The sequence below is a fragment of the Hippichthys cyanospilos genome, chromosome 16 (genome assembly GCF_059441005.1).
Source record: "Hippichthys cyanospilos isolate Australia breed blue-spotted pipefish chromosome 16, RoL_Hcya_1.0, whole genome shotgun sequence".
NCBI classification, from domain to species: Eukaryota; Metazoa; Chordata; class Actinopteri; order Syngnathiformes; family Syngnathidae; genus Hippichthys; species Hippichthys cyanospilos.
Genome location: NC_142384.1, coordinates 9,301,677 through 9,329,250, shown reverse-complemented (window position 1 = coordinate 9,329,250; position 27,574 = coordinate 9,301,677). Strand labels below are relative to the sequence as shown.

Sequence of the window (27,574 nt, the reverse complement as noted above, 5' to 3'; positions counted from 1 at the left end):
GCTTGCCTCCCGGCCACTAGGAGGAACAAGGGATCCGGGCCAGGTTTCCAGCGTGGACTCGGAGAAGGAGGAGGAAGCGCGCTCTCTCTGGTTCTCTTTCCCTTTCCCACTCCTCACCACAAAAACACACAACACCGGACGGGACGGGACGGGAGTGAAAGTACGAGAGTCTCCCCCGCTCGTCTTCGACGAGTTACTGTTACATGGGGACACGCCATGATGTCCACAGCGAGCGAAAGACGGGCGTTTGCTCACAAAATCAACCGGTGAGAAGTTATTGTTTAGCTGCGGTGCCGCCGTGTAAAGCGCTTTTGTAAAGTGTAGCTTCACTCATTTCGCTTATTACCGACGCGAGTCAGTTGAACGAGACAGCGTTTGGGGGTTAGGCTTAAATAAAAGGATTTAATCGGCCGGTAAAGTGTGATTAGTGGTGTCTCGTGCGAGTGTCATCCAAGTGTACAACTAAAGCTAAGCCGCTAGTGTGACGTCATTCGCTAGTGGCTCATTGTGACAGCGTTATGTGTGTTTTAGACATGAATGGCATCTAGCAATCAAGCTGTCAACAAAACACTTTAGTAATGTGTGTTAGGCTACTTACAGCTCCGGGTTCCCGTTTGTCTTTGATTTAGGGGGTTTACCTGCAAATCACCTTATCTTCATTCTTAATTGAAGGGTTTGTCTTAGGGCCCCAGCTTAACCTTTAAGGCTTTCCGCAGAACAAAACAGGAAACTGTCAGTATTGATCTCGTTGCTGAGGAGTGTTTATCATGTTGGCTGCCATCACATAAATGCATTTTGTCTCGCACTCTGCATAACAGCACAGAGAGATGTTCCAGTCAGTGTATTGCTTCCCCCAACCCCGTCTCTGCTTGGCTGGACTATTGTGTCTTGCCGGATGCAGGAAAGGGTGGGAAGTTATGTGCTGGTTATTGCCCTTGTGGTTGATAGCTTTTCCCATTTCCTGTTTTAACATGGAGGTGCTCAGACTGAACTGCAGAAGTATTTTGCACATCTATTAATGGCCATGTCCGGCTATATGATAACATCATAGCATTGTTGTTATCACATCTGCTTCGTAGTTTGGAGGTGTGGCAGGTGGGAAAAGATTAGCCAAATAATGAGACATATCAATGGAATTCTGAAACCTTGGCATTGCAGCTGTCCGCTTGAAACAAACTGCCATTGGGTGACTTTCTTATAGCAGCTGTTGGCTTTCTCATTCAGAGGATTGTGGTGTTTTTTTTTTTTCCCTCTTTCTTAAACCCTCTCATTTGCTGTTACTCCGTCAAAGAGACTTGATGGAGCTCTGGCGCTTTGCCCATAAGCCAGTGTGCTTTTTTTTTTTAAGGGGGGGTTGCTAGAATCTTCATTGAGAACAGCTGTTGGCTGAGCATCATATTGTCAAAACCAACGGCAGAAGGCCCAAGAAACATTGCATCAAATTCTCTCAGAAGAAAGAATTGGAAGGGTCCCTTAGATTACAATTTCAAAACCCAGTTTTTGGCGTCTTGAATCAGTGGTGTTCAACAGAGCATGTTATTTGAGCCCCTGTTTCTTTTTCAATTTTTTTTTTCTCTGAATTATATTTTTTATTGCATGTGTTTTTTTTGGTCAACTATCGGTACCAATATTTGCCATTTTGAAAATCTGATTTCTGATAATAGAGCACTTTAAAAGTGTGTCAACTTCAGGAAACTTTTTTTTCCAAGTTAAATTTATAATTCTGATACCCCTGGAAATATGCTGCATTTCTTAGAGAGTTAACATTTCTGTTATTTTAAATTCTGGAAAACTTTTCTGTGGAGTTTTGATTTAACCTTGTAGGAAATGCCATTATTTTTCCTTTTAATTAAATAATTTTTCCTTTAACTAAATATATGTAATATTGACCCAAAATATCAGTTATCAGCCTCTCTGACTAATAATAATCATACTGGCCCTGAAAAAGAAAAAAAAAAAAGCATCGGTCTAGTTCCAGTTGGATTTTTATTTACATGCAGCACTGTTATTTCAGCTGTAGTTGTTTTATGTTGAGTTTCATTCATCCTTTCTGTTTGTCGGTTCTCAGGACCGTCGCCTCAGAGGTTCGGAAGCAAGTGTCCCGAGAGTATGGTTCACCCCTGCTGTCCAAAAAGCGAGGAACCGTGCACCATCCCGTGAGTCACCCCGTATTTAACTTTGTTTACCTCCGGGCTTGAAAGCTGCAATTACAGAGTCAGTGGGTGGTGCTTTACAAAACTACTTCAAAGAGGCCAAAAAAATGCCTTACTACACTTTGTAGTTACCTTTTTTAAAGAGTGCAGATATGCCTGCACGAGCCTTGTTGTCTGATAAGCTTTCTGCATGGACAGATGCACACTGGGATAACATTGAATGAGGGTACTTACATAAGATGTTGTGTTTACAGAAATATTGTAAATACCCTGATGGAAGGGCAACACGTTTTTAAAAATGCACTCGCATGTTCATGGTGAGCACGTTAGACACAGTTTGCAGAATGCACATGGTGTGTTCATCACGGTCTGCAAGGGAAAATGAGATAACCCACAGTCATTTTAAGACTAATGGTGTTCATGTGATTTATAGACATTTGCCTGACCTTGTCTCCTCTCCAGTTACCCCTGACTGAGGTAGTGGAGCCGGTGGATTTTGAGGAATATGTTAGCAGTCACGCTCCTGGGGTGGAGCCCGGCCCCCTCAGGCAGCTCATGGAGTTCCCCCAGGACGATCTGGAGCTCCACCACATGGACAAGGAGTGCACCACGTTGGAGCCTCCCCTGCCTGAGGAGGAAGAGTATGCAACCCCCCCTTTTTTTTTTTTTTACTTTAGGGCCTTATTTTTATTGTAAGTGGGAGATAAATGTGACGTAGATATTGGAACAAAGCATTTCTGTCTGTGACATTGAAGGAACCATAAATATTAAAGGCACGCTCCGTTTAATTATTCATGTGTTTTTCTTTCACAGCGCACTGGATCCCAGAGTGAGAGATGCCTTGGCTGTCTACACAGATGACTGGCTTGTCATTCGGAGAAAGTAACTGCCAGACGCACGGGAACCAGTCAAATCATGTGTTTTAATAGCCTGCAGTGCTTTTTCACCTCTGTTGAGTTGTCACCAGGGTAATGTTTTGGTTCTGCTCCCCCCCTGTCAGATATCAGCGCTATAGCACCATGCACAGCCCGCACAGCTCCGAGCGACAGCGTGAGAGGCAGCGAGGTTTGCTCAAACAGAACTTTGAACTGGATGAAGCTGCCACCACCGAGCGGCAAGATGATCAGGTAGTTAATGGCCTCAATTAATTCCACACAGAAGCAATGGGGATTCATACACCTGTCACTTCATTAGGCAAATTTGTCATTTCTAATAAAATCCAATACAATCAAAAGCTGTGTTGTGAACCAGTACTTTACTTTTACCCCTGTAAAATATTTGATTTTAGCCAGGTACCCCACACTTTAAACAGACTACAACTCCGAAAAATAGATCGTGTGACATTATCTCTTTAATTTCTGGCTTGTCTCCTAGAAAATTTCGTCACTAAATCGCATTTTTTTTTTTTGCAAAGGAGTCCCTATAACATAATTTAACAACAAGTCACTTCATGTTCCAATTAATTTGCTCTTAATTTGAAAATAAGCCATTATATTCGCCTTTTTAAATCTCAATTACAGTACTCCCTTTAATATTTAATTTACCCCCTTTTAAGAATCCCTCTGCGGTATTATAAATACAAGCATTCTCAATTTTGAGATACTTATTTTAAATCTGACAAGTTTTTAGTTAGCATTGGGGATACTACAACATGGGAATGGCTTATCTATTATTAGAGCCTGGCAGATGACTAATGGGATTGCTATCTATGAAACAAATCTAGGATTTTTGAGGCAGCTCTCACCCGTGCAGGTGTTTCTAATGATGTGATATACTATACTTATACTACGTAGTGGGCTCATGTTAAGTCTGAATGGATAAAGGATAAGAAATTGGAGCCTACATTGTTGGCCTCATCTTTCAACAAAATCTGCAGCGGGCTCTTGAGCTGAAACAAAAACACATGATGTCACCCCTCACTCCCTCCCCTTCATCTGTTTCATCAGGATGACATCAAGCGGCGGTCCACTTCTATTGACGAAACGCCGCGGGGAAGCTGGGCGTCCAGTATCTTTGACCTGAAGAACTCAGCCCCTGACGTGCTCCTGCCATCCGTGCTGGAGCGCACGGGGCCCGAGGACATGGACTGCCACAACACAGAAGCTCGCCTGAAGGGGCGCCACAGTGACCTGTTGGGTCTCTACCCGCCACCTGATGAGGTTTGTGTCATTGAGCTTGAGGAACATATTTCTCAAATGTAGCCGAATGGAGTCATTTAAAAGGCACACCAGAGAGAAGAGTTTAGCTTAAAAAATGGCCTAGTATATGTAATCAGAAAATGACATAAAAACATCCATCCATCCATTTTTGAGAGCCGCTTATCCCCATGTGGGTCACAGGCTTGCTGGTGCCTATCACTGCTGACTTTGGGCAGTAGGTGGGGACACCCTGAACTGATCACCAGCCAATCGCAGGGCACACAGAGACAAACAACCATTCTCACAGCCATTCATACCTAAAAAGTATATTTATTCTATTCTTTAATATGATTGACTTATTAAAGGGAGCTCATAAAATACATGCGTTTCTTCATTGTGGTTGTATATGTAACTGGGACGACTGATCATATTGCAATTTTAAATAGTCTCACTCCAGCTAGTGTTTGCTCTTCTTTGTGCTCTTCTTCTGTTCGTTCCAACTACTCTCTCTCCTTTTTTTTTTTCCCCTTGTCTGTTGCCTTGACACGTTGCTATGACACGTTTGTGTGTGTGTGTGTTTCTGTGTGCATGCCTTCTTTTTTTTGTTTCCAGGATGAAGCTGTGGAGCGATGCTCTGTCCCCGAAGTGCCCAAAGAACACTGTGGCCAGAGAATCATGGTCAAGTGTCTCTCTCTCAAGTGGGTGACATTTGCAGTACAGCAGCTTCACAGTCATCATCTATTAAAGAGTCTAACCGTCATATTTATGCTTTCAGATTTGAGATAGAAATCGAACCAATATTTGGATCGCTTGCCCTGTATGATGTCAAGGAAAAGAAAAAGGTATAATTGTATTTTATCAGAAGAATTGCATTAATTTGGGAAAACACTGAGCTCATGCTGGCCTTATTAAATTTAGCCCTGCCTTAAAATGTATTAAGTGATCTTGTGGTTTAAGTCACAACTCAATTACATCTCCTCAATGTGCATTTTCATTCCCCGTTTTTCCATCACTCCTCCCACAATTCCCGCATATCTCGATCCCCTCGTCCCCTGATAGATTTCCGAGAATTTCTACTTCGACCTGAACTCGGATCAGATGAAAAGCTTGCTGAAGCCCCACACGCCTCACATCGCCATTTCCACTTTGGCCCGCTCGGCCATTTTTTCCATCACGTACCCGTCCGCTGATATCTTCTTGGTCATTAAGGTAAAGGGAGAGAAAAAAAGAACGTAATTACGCCAAGTAATATGAATTGATGCTGACAGTTTGCTCATTGGCTCTTGAATGAGCTCATCTGTTCTTTTATGAGGCGTTTGAAGTGTCTCCTCCAATGACATTGGCTGTGAGCGCTGAATATGAATGCTTCTTCTTTTGCAGCTTGAGAAGGTTCTTCAGCAAGGAGACATCGGCGAGTGCTGTGAACCCTACATGGTCATGAAAGAATCCGACTCTTCTAAGGTAACGTATGTGTCGCAAAGGTTACGACTTGCAGCCGGCATGCACGTGGGATGCTTTTACTGTCCCAATTGCTCAATTCTGTCTGTCTGGATGCAATATTTACCAACTGACTGGCCTTTGCAACTGTAGGCTTTTTATTGGATCTCTTTCAATTTTTCGTTATGTAACGTGTACTTGTCTGCATACAGCACAAGGAGAAGCTGGAGAAACTGCGTCTGCAGGCAGAACAGTCTTGCAATCGTCTGGGCTCCTTCCGTATGCCTTTCGCATGGACAGCCATCCACCTTCTCAACATTGTCAGCAGCGTCGGAAGTTTGGACCGCTTGGACCTCGATTCCGACTCTGGTACCGCATCGGACGTCACGTGATGGACTCAAATATCCAGCATGTGCTTTCTTGCATCATCCAGCTTCTCTTTCCCCTTGCCAGAGCGCAAAGGTCTTGGCACGTGGAACGAGAGAAAGAAAAAGGGATTTGAGCGGATGAGTGTTGGCGACGACATGTGCAACTTTGCCACGTTCCGCCCGGCAACGCTGACTGTCACTAACTTCTTTAAACAGGTTCATTGACATCATACTGCATAATAATGTAATGGTTATTTTTGCAGTTGCAAAGAGGTGGAATAAATATACAAGTTTCCGGTAAATTTCAATGGGCAGTTAACGAAATACTCATTTAGCCAGTTTCAGCTCTAAAACATTTGTAAGTGAACTATCCCTTTAGGATGGCATTGCATTCAAGCATAAAAGTGAGCATGAGGGAATTGCAAAATCTCAAAAATCACTTTGCTCATGTAGCAGTAAAGTTGGAAATTTTGTCTCAAATGATCATAGATGAAATTCAAATGAAATCGATTGTCGTCGTCTGTGGTGCACCAATAGAGCCCCTTGTATCGGAGCTCCATTTTCGACTGTATACAAAAAAAATGAAATAATAATTTTAATCTTAAGAAAAATCACATATTTAAGTATTGCTACTTCCGTCTTTATTATAGTTATGTCTTTCCATTTGTTGCACCCTGAGTCCCATTTGTGATGCTTAATGAAGGAAGGGGACAGACTGAGTGATGAAGATTTATACAAGTTTCTGGCGGACATGCGGAGACCGTCCTCTGTCCTGCGACGACTCAGGCCTGTCACAGGTGAATGTTAAAGTAGTTTTTAATGCAATTATTGCCTTTCATCTATTTCTATTTCATCTCATTTCTCTGCCCCCCCCCCCCCCCCCCCCCTTTTTTTTTTTTTTTGTCTCACACAGCTCAGTTGAAAATTGACATCTCCCCGGCGCCGGACTCTCCTCATTACTGCCTGTCACCTGAGCTGCTCCACGTAAAGCCCTACCCAGACCTGCGGGTTCGCCCCACCAAAGAAGTGCTAGAATTTCCTGCTCGCTATGTATATACCCCACATACCACCTACAGGTGAGCATTGTTTATAGGAAAGAAGCCACACCACATTCCTGTTTTTATTCAACCACTTTCATTAACTCATTCAGTACCAAAATCATTTTTACAATTTTAAGAATCCAACCATTCATTCCCATTTACCTATTTTAAATACTAATAGCTAAAGTAATTTACTAATTTAATTCTTATTTACTCAAAGTAATTTCCTTTAATACATAAGTAGATAAAACATTTGTTTACTTTGGCGCTTCATTACTGATGGTAATTGATCACTTGGGTACTTCACCACTGGAAGTTGATTACTTTAGTGCTTAACTGTAAAACTGTGAATACGTTTTTGGGATTAAGTGAATTAATTTATTACCAGTGTGTATTCTTGTCAGTGCATCGATCGTTTTTAGGCTTTCCTTTAGCTAAATCCTTACAATTACAATTAAAGAAATGTAAATTGGTAACTGAGATTGAATGGCTGGACTCTTAAAAAAAAAATTGTAAAAACGTCTTCAGGATGGAATGAGTTAATCAGAAATGTTTTTTTTTTATGTGGGAAGGAGATGACCAATTTTACGCATATTAAATCCATTTTTTGTACATTTTTTTAAATATAAAGTTTTTAATAATTAGCTTTCACAGTACAGGAAGCAAAATACAAAGCGTATGAAGAAACAACAACAACAAAACAACATTGATAGCGTTTTGCACTTGTGGAAGGGAGTGGCGTGGGTATTCAGTGCTGATGACGTCAATCATCCTTTGAAATTTCATAGCGCTTCACTCTGGAAGACGAGAAACAAAACAAAATGAAATCCAATTGCAGACCAATGACAATGCAGCCCCACGCTTGCTTTGCGACTCACCATCCTCTGCAGTGTGGAGAGCTGCTGGGCGTGCTTGTCAATCTTCTGCTGTTGAAACTGGGTCAAATGCTGCAGACCTTTCAAGATACTGGCATTAAAGGCAGCTCGCTCCTAAAATCAGTGAAGCCAATAAAGATAAGCCTTGCGGTGAGTCCCGACCCACTTGCGATACGCTGTCTGGCAAGTGTGACAGGAAAGGTTGAACTTACCTGCAGCTCTTTGATGCTAGCATGGAATGTGCTGTTGAGGGAGGCCTCTAAGCTTTGCACTTTCATCCAAAGTGCCGCCTCTTCACGCTCAATGTTTGCCAGCCGATCTTCAGTCAGCTTGGTCTGAGTCTCCTGCTTGAACATCTGGTCCTACCAAAACAGCATCTTCATATATTACCCTCAATCGCCGCAAATAGTCCTTGTGAAACTGCTACACTCACTACCAACAATATTGCATCAATGCATTCAACTAGATCTGCAACATTCAGCAACCAATCGGTTATCAAATGAATCGATGCTCATTTGTTGATAATTGGTTATTTGTTTTGTAGTTTTCTGTAGTCCTCCGTGTAAGCAGATTTATTATCTTTATGTTTAATTGGAATAAAAACCTGAATACAACTACCAGCATATAGAGTAAAATAAAATAGAAAGGAATGATTTATTGTCATTGTACAGGTGTATAACAAAATTGGGGAATTGACGAGCTGTCAAAGTTGCACCTTTGCTCATCGCCATCCCATAGCTCTGTATGCGGTATATGCAATACAATACATACTGTAACTGTCAGAAACCCAACCCTAACCTCTAAGTGAAACTTTATATACTTACAGTATGTTATTGAACCATTAATTTGAATGATGTCTAGTTTTCTTAATAAAGGTCGGAAATTTAAACTTTGCCCTACACTCAACATTCACAATATTAGGCTCACTTTCACACACTAACATTCTAAGAACTGTAATAAAATTCCTGCCACAAAAAAATTATATGGGTTGCAAAGGGAAATGGTTTGACATTTTCTAAAAAATTCCAGACACAATTTGTTTATTCATGCATATTTTGATAATTAGGACTAGCTGATAATATCTATTTAAAGGCAGAATGTCAAATGCAGCATATTTATTCAATCGCTTTAAACTGGTTCGGAACAATTTAATGAAATGTGATATCACCGAACATATCTTATATTTCAGATTTAAGCTAAATAGCCATAGCTAAGTTCTTCTATTTCAATTGTAAGCTAAGTTGCCAAAACACAAGTTCAAGAGGCACTAAGGCGACTTTGTTATGTCTTCTCTGTTATCTTGAGTGACATACTTTTGTGTCTTCTCTCATATGATAACGAACATTTACTGCAACAGCACGTGCACGCCCTTGTGTTTCCTTACCTGCAGCAGCTTTATCACTCCCTTAATCTGTTTCTCCACCTCGCCAGCTTGCGCCGTCTGCTCCCCGAGCCGCCTGAGTGCACCCTCCTGCTCCTTCAATGTCAGCAGGATGTTAGCCACCTTTCCCTCAGTACTTTCATACACATTGTTGAGGGATTCGCCCAACTGAACGACGCCAAACATGAGCACGTTGACATCCTCCCAGGGAGCGACCCTGTCCGCGGATTTGCCCGGTCGCTTGACGGGACCGGCGTGAATCACTCCGAGTCTCCCGGCCAAATAAAGCAAGCACAGGCTCCAGATCATCCCGTTTGATAGCAGTCACCTGCAGACTCAATGTAGCTTTATATTCAGCTTCACCTTGTCTGTCAGTAGGCGGTGATTTTCCACCAGACGACAATCCAGCCGCTCAGAGACAAGGTCCTGATTTTAAAAGGCACAAACCAGCACAATAAACAATTGAGCATTTGTGGAAATGCCTCACTAGGACTGGAAGATGGAGCATTAGGGCAGTTGACGAGCCTTTTATTTGATGTGTACATGCAAGAATTGGTAAAACATTAGCTCGCGTGTGGTTCGATCTCAGGTCTTGACCTTGGTCTTAGTGACCTTCCTTAAAATGCAACAGCTCACATACCAGAGCAGGGTCACAAACAATGTTATTTTTATTTTGTATTTTTTTTTATTATTTTTTATGTTCACAAAAAGAGACTTTGTCTAGCTAATGTGACATTAACTTGTTAGGAAGTGGCTGAGTAAACACTTCCTGGGGGTGTGGTGGAAAATCAGCTGTTTTAATTTGTGACCTGAAGTTACCTTAATATTTACCTTATTGTTTGAAGTGGCCCAGCACAGGGTCACTTTCACCAAGTGCGCTCAATTCTAGGTCACGCTTCTACGCTGAGTTTTGGTGATTCCTATTTTCTGCATTTGGTCAATGTTTAAGACTTTTTCTGTCTTCTTCTTAATAGAAACTAATTAAATCTTTTCCATCTGTCCTTTCTGCTTGGCAGGAACCTGCTCTACGTCTACCCGCAGAGCCTGAATTTCAGCAGCCGCCAAGGCTCGGTGAGGAACATCGCTGTGAAACTTCAGTTCATGGCAGCAGAAGACCCCAACCAAGCTTTGCCGGTGAGTCACCAGCTTTCTCTGCCACGGGAGAGAATGTAATTCCCATGGCGAAGAACAGCCGCAGGGCGGTGAAATATTATATAGACGTCTTTTGTTGAAGATCTTCAAAGCGGAGAAATAGGATGGGATGAAGGAAAGTTTAGTGACATTTAGTGAGCTGTGTGAAGATGGATTAGTTAACTTGACACATAAACTTGTATTTGAACCCGCTATATTTAGAAGATGTTCCTTCTAAGTATGCGCCATTTTGAATCTGTGACCGCCAGAGCATTATGTCCCTCAGAATCCTTGAACCCAAAAGGTTCTGTAGATAATGAACCTTTGGTGGCACCGAAATATCTCCAGGGTCATTCAGGGTTCACCGGCGACTTATTCTATAAGCATGCTTGAACTGCGCATCCGCGAATTGAACATTCATTGCTTTAAGCACCGCGGTCAGTAGGGATGAAACTGAACAGTTTTCTTGGTGTGTTGTAGGCCTGCAACAAGCCAATTAATGTTTTGATTATTCTGTTGTCCAATTGATTATTTCAACGTTTTACCTTTAGTGTGTTTTGCTATAGGTGCCAATTATAAACTGGGAAATGCATGTATAAACTTTTTTCACATATTACAAATACTCCACCGATATGATTTTCTGTATTTTGGTCAGCATGTTTAGCTGAAAGACAATATATAAGAAATAGGATACATTGCAGTTTTACACAACTGCCAATTAAACCCTTTAAAATAGTTAAAACCCATTAAAATAGTTAAAAATAGTAAAAGTTTTTTTGTATTTATTTTTGTCTTGCACTTGAGCCTCCCAATTTCACAATTTTACAACAACAATAAAGACTATTCTATTCTAATAAACATAGTTACACTTTTCTGCCTGAGTTTATCTAGAGCATGTCTTGTTATGCTGTTTGGCTAATGTGTGTCATCTATTGATCTTAAAAAGTATTGCTCCGTTGTTGTGTGTTCATGTAGGTCATCTTTGGAAAGTCAAGCTGTGCCGAGTTCACGAAAGAAGCATTCACCCCCATCATCTACCACAACAAGTACCTTTCTTCCAGTTTCTTCAACTTCCCTTCTCCAGCCTGCTGGATTCTCCTTGGGAGTTCCCTGGCAAAGCTGAGTATTTAACTCTTGCCCTTCCTTCCCTCCGTCAGGTCTCCGGAGTTCTATGAAGAGATGAAGCTGAAAATTCCTGCCAACCTCACAGACAACCACCATCTTCTCTTTACCTTTTACCACATCAGCTGCCAGACCAAACAGAACACTCCTCTGGAGACTCCCGTGGGCTACACTGTGAGTAAACCTCAACCCACACGCCATGTACTCTTTTATAGCTCCCTCTGTAGCCTGGCCGTCAGTAAGACGCACATCTCCCTGTCTTTCCACCTACAGTGGATCCCTTTAATGCAGCACGGCCGTCTGCGCACAGGCTCCTTCAGTTTGCCCGTCTCGGTGGAGAAGCCCCCACCCAGCTACTCAGTGCTCACTCCCGACGTGAGTGGCTTTGACGAGAATAACGAGTACCGCTGCAAAAAGTCAGTATGTAAGTTGACTGAGTTAAATGGGTCGCATGTCACCCTGGCAGGTTCAGCTGCCAGGCATGAAGTGGGTGGATAATCACAAAGGCGTGTTCAATGTGGAGGTGACAGCGACATCCTCAGTGCACACTCAGGTATCTATGACAAAGTGCCTCCAATCTTCTTACTTTTACTATTCTGTTTTCCTTTTGACTTAGCCCGTGAGCATGAAACATGCATGGAGTTTCGAGTCAGCACTTTTGTAGGGAGTTGGCACCAGAATTGAATGTGACTCTCCTTTGAAGCCTTGAAGTTATGATGACAGCTTATTGCCTGTGAATGGGCGTGGGCGTCACAATTTCCATTTGTTTATTCAAAAAGGATCAAAAGAAGCATTTGCTTTCAGAATCGTAATCCTCTGTGGGGTTTTTTTGTTCCTCTGCTCGTTGCCTCCTACGTAAAATATTAAATGATAGGTTGAGTAAAAATTAATCTTGCCACAAAGTACACACAAAGCATCTACAGTGTAAATCGTTCAGATATTCTCCGCTATCACTTTGTAAAATGCAGAGCAAGCGTCCAAATTCATGATGAGTTAGTTGGTCAATGAGATGGCTGAGTTTTATCTTTGCTCGTATTAAGTCAAGCAAATTTTGTTTTTGGACTCGTTTTTTTTTTCTCCCAAACACAAAACCTATTCATAATTCTATTTTTGAGGTAACTTCCTTACTGTCAGTCTGGTATTGATAACACCATGACATAAAACCTTTTTGAAAGAAACGTTCCAGACCTGCTTTAAACATAAAAGTCAGTGATTTACATTTGTCACAGGAACCATACACCATGTACGTAAGCATGTTATCTTTTTTTCTTTCTTTTTAACGCACAAAACAATGTTTTTACAGATGAAACAAATAAAAATCAAAATGTATGTCTAAACATATTTTAAGATTGTTATATCTCCCAGGACCCCCACCTGGACAAGTTCTTTACGTTAGTGTACGTGCTGGAGGAGTACTCCTTCCCTTTCCGCCTCAAAGACGTCATCATCACCGAAGCCAACATGGAGGCCGAGCTGAAGGCCAGCATGGCCGCGTTGAGGGGAGCACTGCTGGACACCTGTGTCCGGTTTCTTCACCAGCTGCTCAACAAACTCATTCAGCTCATCATCTACCCTCCCGTCATTGCAGGTCAAATTGGTAAGCAAGTAAAAACATTGAACTCGTGAGCCATGGTTGGAATTTATCACACCGCCACGTTAAATATTGTTCTTGGCTTCTCCACAGTGAATCTTGGCCGCGCCGCCTTTGAAGCCATGGCTCTTTTGGTCAACCAGATCCACAAAAATCTGGAGGGCAACCAGGACCAGCATGGACGCAACAACCTGCTGGCATCCTACATCCATTACTGCTTCCGCCTGCCAACTGCTGAGCCAGCGATGCCGCCGCCAAGTAAGCTGTTAATTCCAAGGAGGAAAAAAATAACATCATATTGGACAGGACTTCCTGCTCGTTCTCATCAGCCCAGTGACACGTCTTTTTCTGCCAGCAGCAGGCACTCTGTCCTATGAGATGCCGTTGCAGTACGCCACCTTCTCCAGAGCGACGGGACGTCCGAGCAGCCTGAACTTGTCTCGCTCAAAAAGTATCAGCAACTCTGACCCCGACTTGGCCAGCACTCCTGTTTCTCCTGATGAAGAAGTGCAAAGGATCATCGGGAGCAAGGTACCGCACTTTTCTTTGTGGTTCTTGAGCCTCGATTTAAGTCTTATTTTCCGTGCATTGATTAATAGTCACTTTTATTTTATGTCCCAGTTTTTGTCTATGACTCATTTCTTTGTTGTCAAAATGTATTTGTTAATATATTGAAAAGAAAACGTTTTATGTTTGCGTCATGTTTTCAGTGCCTGTCTGTGGAACTATTAGCCTGTTTTTCTGCAATTACTGTTCTGCTTTGCCTCATTTCTTTCCAGCAGAGTCAATTAGCAATTATGTCAAATTACGTCATTTAATGTCAATTACGCTTTGTGCTTTTGCGTAGCTTCTGTCTACGTTTCCCCCTTTTATTACTTTCTGTTGCTACGTATGTTTCCCCAATTTTCGCTCTTATGGCAATTACCAAACAAATATATTCACTGTGTCCTTGCCTCCTGCCACACTATCTGCGTGTCTGCGCCTGTGTATTCTTGTCAGGGCATTGATCGCTCCCATTCCTGGGTAAACTCTGCTTGTGCCCCTGGGGGCTCCAGATCTGTGCTACGGCGAAACCCCAACTCCAGCTGTGAGCTCAAGCAGGTGCCTGAAGAAGTCTCAACTTTACCATGGGCTTCCATCGCGGTTTAGAGCTGCACGACTGGGATTTAAGATCATGTCGTATTGTGTGGAACCACGTGAAGTGGATTGATCAAATACTAGGATTTATCTATAAAACCTGCATTAATGCATCATAATGTCCTGCCATTTGTTGGCAGAGCTAAGTCGAGCATTTAGAGGCGCTCTCTCATCTGTACAGCTTGCAAACAAACCAGTGATCTTATTTTGATTTTTCGTGCAGCCCTTAATCTGGTGGATAATCTCTCAGCGGTCCTTCCTATCTCTGCTCCACAGGTCGCTTCTCTTTCTGCATGCTGCATCGCACCTGCCTTCCTCATCATCTCTGTCGTTTAACCAAACTGTTCATTGAGTTCCTGCATGCCATGTGTGTAGTTCCATTGGTCACACCCACATTGTCCTCATCTGTATGTGTGTCTGTGTATACATATATGTGTGTTTTCACCTCACCATCACGCCGGGTTAGGCAAACGACCGAAGCAACAATCGCATGTCTGCCTTTTTGGACAGCGTGGCCTCATTTTCAGCCCCTGCGAGGCAGATTACAAAAAAGGTAAAATACATGTCTACCAAACTAATTCATCAAACTCTGTGTGTGATTCACAATCATTATTCTTTACACACCTACTCTTAATTACTAGTTACTCTTTCACTGCCATTGAAATGGATCTTGGACTTCTATAGCTGTCAGTAGAGCCCAGTAAAAAAGGATCTTTGATGGCTATAGTCGTCAATGGTATTGAATGAGTTAATTTAAGATTCTTTTGTTTTGCATGAATTCCGGCTCATCGGGTTTCACCTTATATCATCTAAAAATGGTTCTTTCTCGGTCCACATCTAGCTGCTCCATGAAGAGCTTGCTCTGCAGTGGGTCGTTAGCACAAGCAATGTGAGGGAAGCGGCTCTGCAGCAGGCCTGGTTCTTCTTTCAGCTCATGGTCGGGCATCTTTTGGGATTGCCCGCAGCGGGCAGGTGACATTATCACTAACTTTCACTTGTTTGCAGGTCAAAAGCATGGCCCAGCACTTGTTCCTTACCTCAAGGTTGGACGTTCCCCGACGTCAGCGCTTTCCAGACCGCTTTGTGGATGACATCGCAGCACTTGTTTGTGCCATTAGTGCGGACATTGCCAGTAGATACCACAAGGTAGATGGCACAGAGTGAATCTTGTCTGTTTCACATTTGTTTTATGATCTGTTTGTCTTTTTTTTTCACATTTAGGATGTGGAGCTTGTGGAGAGGTTAAATAGCAGTCTGGCCTTCTTCCTTAATGATCTCCTTTCTCTCATGGACAGAGGCTTTGTGTTCAACCTCATCCGTTCCTTCTATAAACAGGTAACCCCCCCCCCCCATTGTGCTCCACCTTTTTATTTCAGCGCAAATGCTCCCATGCCTTGAGTCTTCTCACATTTGAAACTACTCCATGTCATAGATTGGCAACAAGTTTCACATGACGCCAAACCCAAGCTCTCTGAACGCTCTGCGGATGGATTTCATACGGATTGTTTGCAGTCATGAGCACTACGTCATCCTCAACCTGCCCTGTTCCACGCTCAGCCCTCCAGCGTCACCTTCCCCTTCTACATCCTCCACCACCTCACAGGTATTTGAATTAGATACACATGCATCTAATGCTGGATCAATGTTTTGTATTTGTCCTATCATTCTTTTGGATGTCCAACTTAACTCCAGAGTACTGCTTTTTTCTGTAATATTTTGGTTTAAGGAACATTGTAGAACGCATCTCTCAGCCACACCATTATAATTGAAACAACTAAGATAAATAAAAACTCATTTTCTTAAGTGCATCCCTGTTAGGGTAGTGGGGGATGACCACGATTTAGCACATTTAATACTTACATTCACATCTATAGAGACGTGCATGTTTTTGGCAATGGAGATTTGGTAACACACAGGTAAACCGGTGCCTGGATTGATTAAAACCCCCATCCTCATAACTGAGACGGATTTGCAAACCACTACTCTGCTACCTATAATAAATATATATTTGGATATCTACTCCTGTTTGGGCTTTCTAAATGTTCATACCAAGTGTGTTTAATACTAATCTGTCACATCGGCTCTCCTCTTGCCTTGGTGTTGTTTGTTCAGAGTTCAGCATTTTCCAGTATGGTGCAAGATCAAGGCGTGGCGACAATGTTTGAGCTCTCCGTCCCATTTCGACAACAGCACTTTCTATCTGGCCTGCTCCTCAGCGAGCTGGCGCTCATACTTGATCCTGAAGGGGAAGGGTAGCCTGACATTTTCTGCCTCAACAAGCACAATTGCTACTCATGTTCAGTTTAAATCTTACATATGTATTTTGCTTCATTTTACCCCCGCAGAGTTTTTTTCCTTCATAAAAAAGCAATCAGCGCAGTTCACTCCCTGCTGTGCAGCCACGATTCCGATCCACGCTACAGCGACCCTCAAGTCCGAGCCCACATCGCCCAGCTGTACTTGCCGCTCCTCCCCATCATCACCGAGGCCCTATATCAGCTTCATGACTTCTCAGGTCAGCAAACTCTCTTTGCAGATCTGTGTAAAACGTCCACCTCCTCAAGATTCACGAGCTTTATTGTCGGCACTACGGCACCTGAGAGAGCATCTCTCATTTCTTTGCAGACTCCACGCAGTCTCGAGTTCGCCACGCCCACGCAGACGATGCTGACCTAGACGGCAGCAGCACTATCAGTCAGTCTGTTGCCATGGCGATCGCCGGCTCCCCGTTGCCGCATGCCAAAGTTAACCCATTCGCAATTCCCACAGTGGTGAGTTTATACTACTGGCTTAAAAAAGCACAATTACACATCTATTGATTTATTTGACATCTACTTGAATTGTGCTGCTATTCTGCCTTCATCAGGCCGTGCGCCAGGGCAGCACTCTGTCTGCCGAATGCAGCCGAACTCTACTAGTGTGCTTCCTTTGGGTGCTGAAGAACGCTGACGCCTCTCTGTTGGAGCGCTGGGTGTCAGATCTGTCAGTGCAGCAAATCAACCGCTTGCTGGATCTGTTGCATCTCTGCATCTCCTGCTTCGAATACAAGGTCACTAAAAGCAGGCTTCAATGGCTCAAGCCCCACGTCACCACATCCATATGCATAATTTCTCCCGTGACTTGTGTGTAGGGTAAAAAAGCTCTGGAGAGGATCAACAGCTTGACGTTTAAGAAGTCTCAGGACATGAAGGCCCGCCTGGAAGAGGCCATTCTCGGTACCATCGGTGCTCGTCAGGAGATGGTGCGCCGTTGCCGAGGTAAACGATAGGAGAATTTATGAAGAGTCAGAAGTATTTATGAATTGTGTTCATGTAATTTGCCATGTGTTGACATGTCTAGAGAGGAGTCCTTATGGCAGCCAGGAGAATGTGAGGTGGAGAAAGAACGTCACTCACTGGAGACAAAACACAGACAGGGTCGACAAGTATGTGTGTTCTTTAAAAAAGTAAATATAAGAAGCACTTGCATTTATGATTTGGCATTAGTATATTTGTACATTTTTGGAGGGACCCTATTGTCCATTATCCACTGAAAAAAAACTGTTTTTGTGCGCAGACCAAAGCAAGAGAAGGATTAATTTGGCTCCAACTTAATGTTCTTGTTAGGTTCAATCTATTGTTAGTGTTTTTTGGAGGCAAAATTAATTTACGACTAACTAATTATGAAAGTAAATGATTAGTTTTGATAATCGATTAATTGTTTTAAGACTTTTTTTATTTAAAAACTTTATAAATGCTCTGAATTTCAGAGTGTCATTATTAAATATCGATCCAATTTATGTAGTCCTCCAAAAAGATGAATCATTATCTTTGTGTTGGATCAATTTGCTTTTATTTGGAAAAACAATCAACATCTTTGCCTATTGAGAGTTTTTCTCAGTGATCAATTTGGATTAAGTTATGTTTTTAATAAAAAGATGTAAAATAAAATGTCTTCATCCGATTCAGTGAATAATCTTTATTTGTTTTTTGTTTTTTTTCTTCTACGTTTGAGATGTCTCATTTTGTTGGCACACAGTCAAAGTGAAAATTTACTTTTTTTGTTTGTTTTTTTCCTTCCATCTCAACTCAGCAAATAATAAACCGTATTCAAATATTTGCAGCTTTTCTCAATTTTCAGCAGGGTTCTATTCCTATCCCATGAGAAAACCAGTTCACGTAATGCTTTTTCGTAAGACTAATAATTTGTATCTATACCTCAAACCAGGACTAAGGCTGAGGTGGAGCAGGAATCTGTAGTGGATGGAAACCTTTCTACAGAGGCGTCTCTGGTAGTACTGGATACACTTGAGATCGTAGTCAAGGTAAAATGATCTTCTGTTATCTTTTAACTTCAGATATGTTAGTATTAATGTCTTTTATTTCCTTTTACAGACCGTCGTTGCATCAGAGCTGAAGGAAAGCGTGTTAGGCGGCGTGCTTCGAGTTCTCCTCCATAGCATGGCAGGCAACCAGAGCGCCCTCTTCCTGCAGCACTGCTTCACGACACAGAGGGCTCTTGTCTTTAAGGTATGCACTCAGGAAACCTTTGTTAATTAAAGCAAATATTAAATTTCAGCTTCAAATGAAAGGATATTACGTCGTAGTAAAAGGAGTGTGGGTTTGTGTTAAGTTTCCAGAGATGCTTTTTGAAGAGGACACTGAGCTTTGTGCCGACTTATGCCTTCGTCTGCTGCGCCACTGCAGCAGTAGTATCGCCTCTGTAAGAAGTCACGCCTCTGCTTCGCTTTACCTGCTCATGAGGCAAAACTTTGAGATAGGAAATGTAAGTAGGTGCTGTTGAAAACTGAAAATCATGTTTGTAGAAGTTGAGTCACAGCATGTGTCTTTTCTGTCTTTTGAGCAGAACTTTGCCAGAGTAAAGATGCAGGTCACAATGTCGCTGTCTTCATTGGTGGGAACTTCGCATACTTTTAATGAGGAACATCTTCGCCGGTCTCTCAAGACCATCCTGACTTACGCCGAGGAGGATGTGGAGCTGCGTGACACCCCTTTCCCCGAACAGGTATGTGCAGAAATTCATTTTTTGAGCATGTTACGGTTTGGTGACATTGTCTGATAACATAACATCACATTGATTGTGCAAATTTTTTTGCAGGTTCAGGATCTAGTGTTCAACTTGCACATGATTCTCACAGACACTGTGAAGATGAAGGAGCATCAGCAGGACCCTGAAATGCTCATTGACCTGATGTACAGGTAATGTAACATACGTGCAACTCAATCTTTTTTTTTTTTTCTAGTGTTAATTGTCTTCTTGTTTGCAACAGGATTGCTAAGGGCTACCAAAACTCCCCAGACCTGCGCCTCACGTGGCTTCAGAACATGGCGGGCAAACACTCTGAGAGAGGGAACCACGCTGAGGCAGCCCATTGTCTTGTCCACAGCGCTGCATTGGTAGCGGAATACCTCAACATGTTGGAGGATTGCCGCTACCTGCCAATTGGCTGTGTCACATTCCAAGTCAGTGCCAAGGAACTGAGGGAATCGTGCCCCTCGAAAGCGATGCTCACTCTGATTTCTGACACACAGAATATTTCCTCCAATGTTCTGGAGGAGTCGGCCATATCAGATGATGTCCTTTCACCAGAAGAGGAGGGTATTTGTGCTGGAAAATACTTCAGTGAATCAGGCCTGGTGGGCCTCCTGGAGCAAGCAGCTGCCTCTTTTAACATGGTGAGAGCAGCAATCGCAGCCAGCCTGTTTTTTCACACAACACATGGACACATTAATACAACCAAAGGGCGCCACCAGTGTGCAACCAGTCATCTGCCTTTTGTGCCTTCAATCCAGGCTGCCATGTACGAGGCCATAAACGAGGTGTACAAGATTCTTTTGCCTATTCATGAGGCTAACCGAGACTTCAAAAAGTTGGCTACAGTCCACGGCAAGCTGCAGGACGCCTTCAACAAAGTATACAACCAAGTAAGCTGTAGCTACCGTTTAAAATAAATAAAACAAACAAAAGTCGCATTTTTCTGATGTATACTTATTTTTCTTTTGATATCTTACAGAGTTCAGGATGGGAGGTAATTTGAAACTTCATTGTATATAATGTCTATATATTCTAACGTATCATATGAATACTTTATTACATGTCAAATTGTTTTTTCTGCTCATTTATTTTCTATTCACAATATTCTTTTCCTTTGTCATTGCTTTGCCTCGTTGCACCAACTTGACGTGATTGATGGGTGAGTAACATAGGTTGTTTCACGTTTCGTCTCTTTTCAAAATAGATTGTGTGTAACTCAACTAAATGTGACTCATTGCCTTCCCCAACATGCTCAGTGTTCAGAGGATGTTTGGTACCTACTTCCGAGTTGGTTTCTATGGCTCTCGATTCGGAGACCTGGATGAGCAGGAATTTGTCTACAAAGAGCCATCAATTACCAAGCTGGCTGAGATCTCCCATAGACTTGAGGCAAGGCCTTTATTCATTATTCAACACAATCGAAATGATGCAAAGATGCTTAAGATGAACCTTTTTGGCATGCAGGAGTTCTACTCAGAGAGATTTGGGGACGAGGTGGTTGAAATTATCAAGGACTCCAACCCAGTGGACAAAAACAAGCTGGATGTCAACAAGGTAACATGGGCTACTATTCCCAGGGCTACAAATTTTAAAAACAATGAGGGAACTGAGAAAAAGCATTTAACTTTCTAATATGAACAATTTTGATATTATTAGTTTGATTGTGGAGTAATCTTTTTAATGCATAATGGAACGGTTGGAAAATGGTAGCCCACTCATGAATGAGCCTGCATCATGTATCTCAGTACTGTAGTTCAACTCAAAAAGTCAAACACATGTATAATGTAGTACAAAGAAAACTATTTATTTTTGCAATTTAAATGAATGTTGCTTACAGCTAATGTGTCATGTTCACCATCTCGAAAATGCTAATTACATAAGAAATCCACAAAGGTTGAATTGACTGGACTTATGTCCATTTGCCCCGATCCAACTTTTGCGGATTGCCATGACCTGTATCACTGAGATTTTACGTAGACATTACATAAGAAGCATTTTTTGATGAAAAGAGTTAGGAATTGGCCTTCTAAAAAGAATTTACCTGTTTTTCATGAATGTACATGTTGAATTGAACTACTGAAACATTTTATGTTATGAGTCCTTCGTGTAAATCCAGTTGCACTAAAATTCCAAACAAGCCATCTAAATTTGTGTAGAATGAACCTTTATTGAAAAAAGATGCCACATGTACTGAAACAAACTAGTTTAAAGCCAGTTAGAAATTTGGACATGCTGATGCAATTGAATGAGAAATTGTGTCCAAACTAGGCCAAAGGCATTTGAGTTTATTGAACCTTCCGTTTTCTATACTGCTTGTCCCTATTTCGGGTGGCGTGTTAACTGGACTCTCTCCGAGCTGACTTTTGGACGGCAGGAGGTTTACACTATGGACTGGGAGCCAGACAATAAATAGCAGGCACATATAGACAAATATTTACACTCAACATTTACAGCTAGTTTCATATTAAAGTGATCATAGAACATTAAATGACTGATTCTGGAATGTGGGAAGAAGGAAGGAGATTTAATGTTAGCTATTTTTAGTTGTCAAAGAGGGAACATTTTCTGCTATTGTCCTGAAAACTGTCTTCCGTCCAGGCTTATCTGCAGATCACCTACGTCGAGCCTTTCTTCGACACCTACGAGCTGAAGGAACGAATCACCTACTTTGACAAGAACTACAACCTGCGCACCTTCATGTACTGCACGCCCTTCACACTGGACGGCCGTGCCCACGGAGACCTGCACGAGCAGTACAAGCGCAAAACCATCCTGACGGCATCGCACGCATTTCCTTATATCAAGACGCGCGTCAATGTCACCCATAAAGAGGAGGTAGGTGATCGACAAGGCCTGTTAAATTTGGGGGGAAAATGGTTACAATATTTTTGAAAGGCTCGATAAATGGCCATTTGCATGCATTTTTTGTTTACATAAGTCAGCAACATTCACTCGCGCTGGTCTTCGATCTGTTCACTGCTGTGCAAGTCGGCTCAAACACGTGGAATGGGTTTTGAAAAACGGTTCACTTCTATTGGTACTTTTCTTGTTCGTTTCGCATGTCCTTTTTTATTTATTTATTTTTTTGTGAGGCGCAATAATTTAAGGTACAGTAGCGAGAATGCTAATTTCTTCTTTAAATCTTCAAATTTATAGCATTTCAGGAGATCCAAAAAAAACTTTGTTCAAGCATTAGCATTTTTCGACAGATTTAAATACAACCTGTGATTTGCTTTGAATTGGATTTTACATGGGTTTTTACTAAATGTTGTTTTTTTTTTTTTAATTATTTTTTACATCCTGCAATTTTTTTTGTTTGTCCAGATTATCCTGGTGCCTATCGAGGTGGCCATCGAGGACATGCAGAAAAAGACGCAGGAACTGGCCTTCGCCACCAACCAGGACCCGGCCGACCCCAAGATGCTGCAGATGGTTCTGCAGGGCTGCGTGGGCACCACTGTCAACCAGGTAATCCATTGCCATCTCGGTTAGAGGGACAAATTGCCTGTATCTTGATGGAATGTAGATGCCCACCCACCCCTCGTCTCCACGTGGGGCTTAAAGTCTGCCTTTGGATTTGTACATTCCTTAGCATATATGTAACCCTCCCCCTCCTCACTCCCTTTTTTTCTCAGGGCCCCCTGGAGGTGGCGCAGGTCTTTCTCACCGACATTCCCGATGACCCCAAGCTTTTTCGTCATCACAACAAATTGCGCCTGTGCTTTAAAGACTTTAACAAGAGGTGATGACGTGCTCCGCACCCAGTGTTATGTGCCTTGTAAAGGCAAACACACACACACACACATAATCGCCTCTTGAATGTGTGCAAGGTGTGAGGATGCCCTGAGGAAGAACAAGGCTCTGATCGGGCCCGATCAGAGGGAGTACCACAGAGAGCTGGAGAGGAACTACAACAAACTCAAAGAAGCGCTGGGCCCTCTCATCAACCGCAAGATCCCGCAGCTCTATAGGACCCTGCCGGCACCGACTACACAAACACAGCGGTAACGCGAGACATTAAACACACACGCACACTGTCACGCCTCCGCTCTGACACACACACAACTCTCATGCTGCTTTTCCCAACCCCATCAAAACGACACTGGAGAAGGAGAAGCCAAATGTATCACACTCCAGGAAATGAAAACTCACATGATGCAACAATGTCTTTGACTTTGGGAAAGTACCGCCGTCTTTTTTTTTTTCTTTCAGTTTTTTAGTACAATGAAGAAGAAAGCGACATTGAGCAGTGCCTTGCAATACTCTGACATGAGACTAAACTGCATGTTTATGTTATCTAAACATTTACATGTCATATATGTTACTGCAGGCAAAACTGACTGATGGCGTGACATGAATTTCACTTAATCCTCTTCGCTCTTTGAAAGTTGATACCCTCCTAGCTGCAACATTAATATTTGCTGCGCCTCCAATTCTCTTCACTGCACCAGCTGCTCATGTTCTTTACAAAAACGACACTATTTTCTCCTAATTACCCAACGGCACAGAGTACCACATGTCCGTTATATCCACAGCTCTTTACTAGGTCTTTACTTGCAAACTTGTCAGCGTTTTCTATTTTTTATTTTATTTTATTTAATTTTTTGCTCATCTTATTCAATGAATAGGTAATGATACTGAAACTTCTCAGCGGTGAAAGGAAATAAACAGCCTCAAGTAAAGACACCTCTTTTTTTCTTATCAGGAAGAAAATTAAAACATTTAGGGCTACAACTAACATTTGTTTTAGTGAGTGGTTAATTGACGATTCAGATTAAAAATGATTTGTCTTAATTTACATCACTTTATCAGCTCATTCCTTTTTTTTGGAGTGTGGTGGGGGTTAATAGGTTAGAATTAGGGCCGGCATTGTATAAGTTAACTTATTTTCCAAATTAAAAGTGCTGAGAATGCACTTTTTTAATTATTTGGTTGGTGTTTTGGTCCTCAACAGAAAATTGGCAAAAATGTTATCATTGTTTTCCAAAGTAAAAGCAGATGTTTGCGAATGGTCTCGTTCTGATTCCTTACAATGCTAATGAGTTTGCTTTCACTGAGGAATCTGAGAGAATTTCTTGTCAAGGCTAAAATTCTGAGGATTTGGACAATTTTAGGTCCCTGAATGATTAAATAATTATCAAAAATATTTATCAATTTGGTTATCGTTAAATCATTCCACTTCTAAAAGCATTCCCTGCAGAGCCACTTTAGAACTTCATTGCTAACCAAACCAGCAGTACCCGCGAAAGCACTTGAAGATGATTTTACCTTATGTTTAACAAACTTCCAAATAGGGATGCCTTAATACACTTTGCTTCGGCATTGGGCTGACACATGTCTTTTTTTTTTTTTTTTTTTTTCAATTTATCAGTACTCATGATGGTCGCCAAAACTAGCATCGGCCGCTCTGGGAACCGTATTTTGAGCTAGAAATGACAAATTCGAAGAATAGAAAATGGAATTTTAATGAAATTGGACATTGGAATATCTAGATTTTTTTTTTAATTACTGTACATGTCTTTTTGAGATTTTTTTTTTTTGAATATCGAAAATACAAGCGGTATCGTCACTTGATAATGTCAGTGACTACTCATACTGGTATCGATCTGTTAAAAGTGGCATCGAACATTTCTACTCCCAAGAAATTGATGTGCAATGTTGCCTAAGTCTGTTTACGTTTAGAGATTGTTTCAGTTTCAGCTTCACAGATGCCATGTCTGCTCTGCAGGCGCTGTGTTTGATGGCGTCAACTGCCACACCTGCCGGAAAAGATGACCAAGTGTAATTATGACAGCTCACATACAGACACTAAAACTGCTGGACTTTTTAACTTCATTACTAACCAAAACAGCATCACCCACCAGGCAATAAACAATGTTAGGGAGTCTTTTATTTAAGTTTCAACGCTCACACACTCGCTTGTGCACTGTTTAAAATCCAGGGTTTACTGTAACTCCCCAAATATAACACACACTTTTTAAAAAAAAAACTTACAGCCAAAAGTATGAGTCTGTCCTTTAAATGATAGACATTATAATATTTTTTTATACACTTTTATAATGGCCGTAATCTTACTTAACAATAATTATCGTAACGGGATGAGTTAGTGGGCGGAAGTGAGTAGGCTGTTAGCAGCCAGTGACTGTGGCAGCTAACAGCAGCTCATGTTAGCTGAGGTTGTTACAGCATTATTTTCAATAAAATAAGCGAGGAGACTAAATCAACGTGCAAGTCCATCCTTGTTCACACGGGAATATTACTAAAACGGAGAGGATCATGTAAAGGTGTAGTCAATTTAGAGTGGCAAGGTGTAGAGTTGTGTGCACTGGTAAGAGAACACAGAAAGGTTTTCCATTGGACTTATTAATTGCGGTCTTTTGGCATATACACGCAATCATAAACTTTGTGGAACACGGATCGTGCACAGCTTCGGATATTTATGGCAAAATAAACTCGAGCTGCGTCGCAAAGAAAAGGATAAACAACCGCTTCAAAGACTTTTAAAGTGACACTAAGATTTAGACCGTGTTTCAATCAAAATGAACAAATTAAATAACTTAACATTTCAAAAACTTGCAAATATATGTGTTCTTAACAACCAACAGTATGTTTTAAATATAATCATAGGTCCAGTTACCATTAAATGATATATCATGAGGGGTGGCACTCCTCTGGAGTCCGCCATGTCTATTATAGCTATGGACAGCCGTGGGAGGAGTGTGTATTGCTGCATTTACCGTAATGTCTCTAAAACTCCCACGGGCACATGCGAAAAATTACACATACTGGGGCAGTGTTTACTGACTGCTCGCAATGTGGGAAATCTGAAACACACTTAACCAGCAACAAATATATAACTTACACATATGAATACAACAAAATGAAAAATTTATAAAGATGAGATTTAGGCTGATTTGCTATAGTTTTTACATTGCTACCAAACTGTTTCCAGAATTTAACCCTCGAATTAAAGGCGTGTGCTATATTTGGGGAATTACAGTAATAGTTCAGCTTTACAGGTGCCTTGCCGCGTCTCCTCTGTATGTGGTGCGGGTAATTACATCCATGTCTGGGGTTCTTGTTTACACCGAGGTGTTTATATCTACAGGTAGTTAGCGATCCATTGTGGCTTTATTTACCTTCAGGTCCTCTCTGTGAAAGCTGCCAGTTTTTTTTTGGAGTACGGGGATCACCGATGGTGGGATTTACTCTAGGTCCTTTTTTGTTTGTGTTTTTCAGGAACTCATACAGTCGCTCCAGCCTGAGAAGAGTGGAGGGCTGAAGCCAACCCGGAGGTTTTGCCACCTGCCCCGCCCCGCAGCAACTGTCACAGGCATGCTTGATATTTTACTACACTCACTGACACCCTGTCGCGCTGTAATCACCCGCCCCCCCGCGTCATTATAATTCCACACACACGGCACTTCTAGGCTATCCACTCTCACACCTCAGCTGTTTATACTGGAAGGTTATCTGCACTGCAAACAGCATTTTTTTTTTTTTTTTTGAGAGAGAGAGAGGCCCCAGCGACTGCATCTCTCTTCTCACGCATCGACATGCGTGCACACAAGAAGAAGAAGAAAAAAAAAAAGATGAGTACGTTGGACAAAGTCCCAACATGAGCGATTTTATCTTTGAATCTAGACAAGCGTCTGGACTTTTTCGCCTCTTTGTTTGCTTTAATTCGCTGTCTCGTTGTTACAAAGCGCCGCTGGTGGCCGAAGACATCCAATTAAAACCTTCACGGGAGTTTTCTCTTTCTGTCCAAACACCAAATAACTGACATTCCAGCGTGCTCGCCTCCCGTCAGAGAAATTTCATTTGTTATGATCGGAGGTGCGTTTGAGAGGCGTCAGGTCCCCGTCGGACCCCTCGTACCACAACTGCACTGCCTTACCAAATATGTCCCAAGTGTGACCTTGACCATCTCCCCTGCATCCACTCAAGATGCGTTCTGTGATGTCACAGCGCGTGAGCACCTCGGAATCAACTGTGACACTGTTACTACTGTTAAAATGATCTTGCACTATTGTAAACTAACACTGTTGTAGAAATATTAGTGCTTTTGTTTTACCAAGGCCTGTTATTTTTTACCTCTGATAAATGTTTTATTTATTTACGTGATCTTTTTCTACTACTGGCTTGGAATAAATTACTTTTACTACAA

General features: G+C 41.9%; 2 protein-coding genes across 6 annotated transcripts; one reads left to right on the top strand and one right to left on the bottom strand.

Annotated features, from left to right (window-relative positions):
• The first annotated feature begins 102 nt into the window (after positions 1-102).
• dock6 (dedicator of cytokinesis 6) lies at positions 103-27,574 on the top strand. Of its 5 annotated transcripts, XM_088436438.1 has the most exons (51): positions 103-266; positions 2,069-2,156; positions 2,616-2,794; positions 2,967-3,035; positions 3,154-3,280; positions 4,100-4,312; positions 4,904-4,989; positions 5,067-5,133; positions 5,351-5,500; positions 5,672-5,752; positions 5,941-6,097; positions 6,182-6,312; positions 6,800-6,893; positions 7,010-7,172; positions 10,409-10,526; positions 11,499-11,569; positions 11,681-11,819; positions 11,919-12,020; positions 12,112-12,198; positions 13,011-13,242; positions 13,330-13,494; positions 13,592-13,767; positions 14,236-14,337; positions 14,840-14,926; positions 15,215-15,310; positions 15,379-15,519; positions 15,595-15,708; positions 15,806-15,976; positions 16,486-16,625; positions 16,719-16,888; positions 16,999-17,144; positions 17,240-17,422; positions 17,504-17,630; positions 17,713-17,797; positions 18,580-18,676; positions 18,747-18,881; positions 18,985-19,137; positions 19,219-19,377; positions 19,471-19,571; positions 19,643-19,835; positions 19,905-20,048; positions 20,166-20,297; positions 20,387-20,401; positions 20,671-20,796; positions 20,872-20,961; positions 22,006-22,242; positions 22,732-22,875; positions 23,043-23,149; positions 23,238-23,411; positions 25,136-25,188; positions 26,647-27,574. In XM_088436438.1, the coding sequence occupies exons 1-50, from the start codon at positions 217-219 to the stop codon at positions 25,146-25,148; spliced, it is 6,327 nt and encodes a 2,108-aa protein (XP_088292564.1). In that variant the 5' UTR covers positions 103-216; the 3' UTR covers positions 25,149-25,188; positions 26,647-27,574. The 5 variants fall into 5 exon arrangements, with proteins under 5 accessions (XP_088292564.1, XP_088292563.1, XP_088292562.1 ...); XM_088436437.1 differs by lacking the exon at positions 25,136-25,188 and having other exon boundaries at positions 13,595-13,767; XM_088436436.1 differs by lacking the exon at positions 25,136-25,188.
• On the bottom strand, positions 7,799-12,324 carry angptl8 (angiopoietin like 8). Its single transcript, XM_088436441.1, has 6 exons — positions 11,756-12,324; positions 11,574-11,692; positions 9,396-9,818; positions 8,224-8,373; positions 8,015-8,125; positions 7,799-7,933 (listed from the first exon to the last, which is right to left on the bottom strand). The coding sequence occupies exons 3-6, from the start codon at positions 9,699-9,701 to the stop codon at positions 7,919-7,921; spliced, it is 582 nt and encodes a 193-aa protein (XP_088292567.1). The 5' UTR covers positions 9,702-9,818; positions 11,574-11,692; positions 11,756-12,324; the 3' UTR covers positions 7,799-7,918.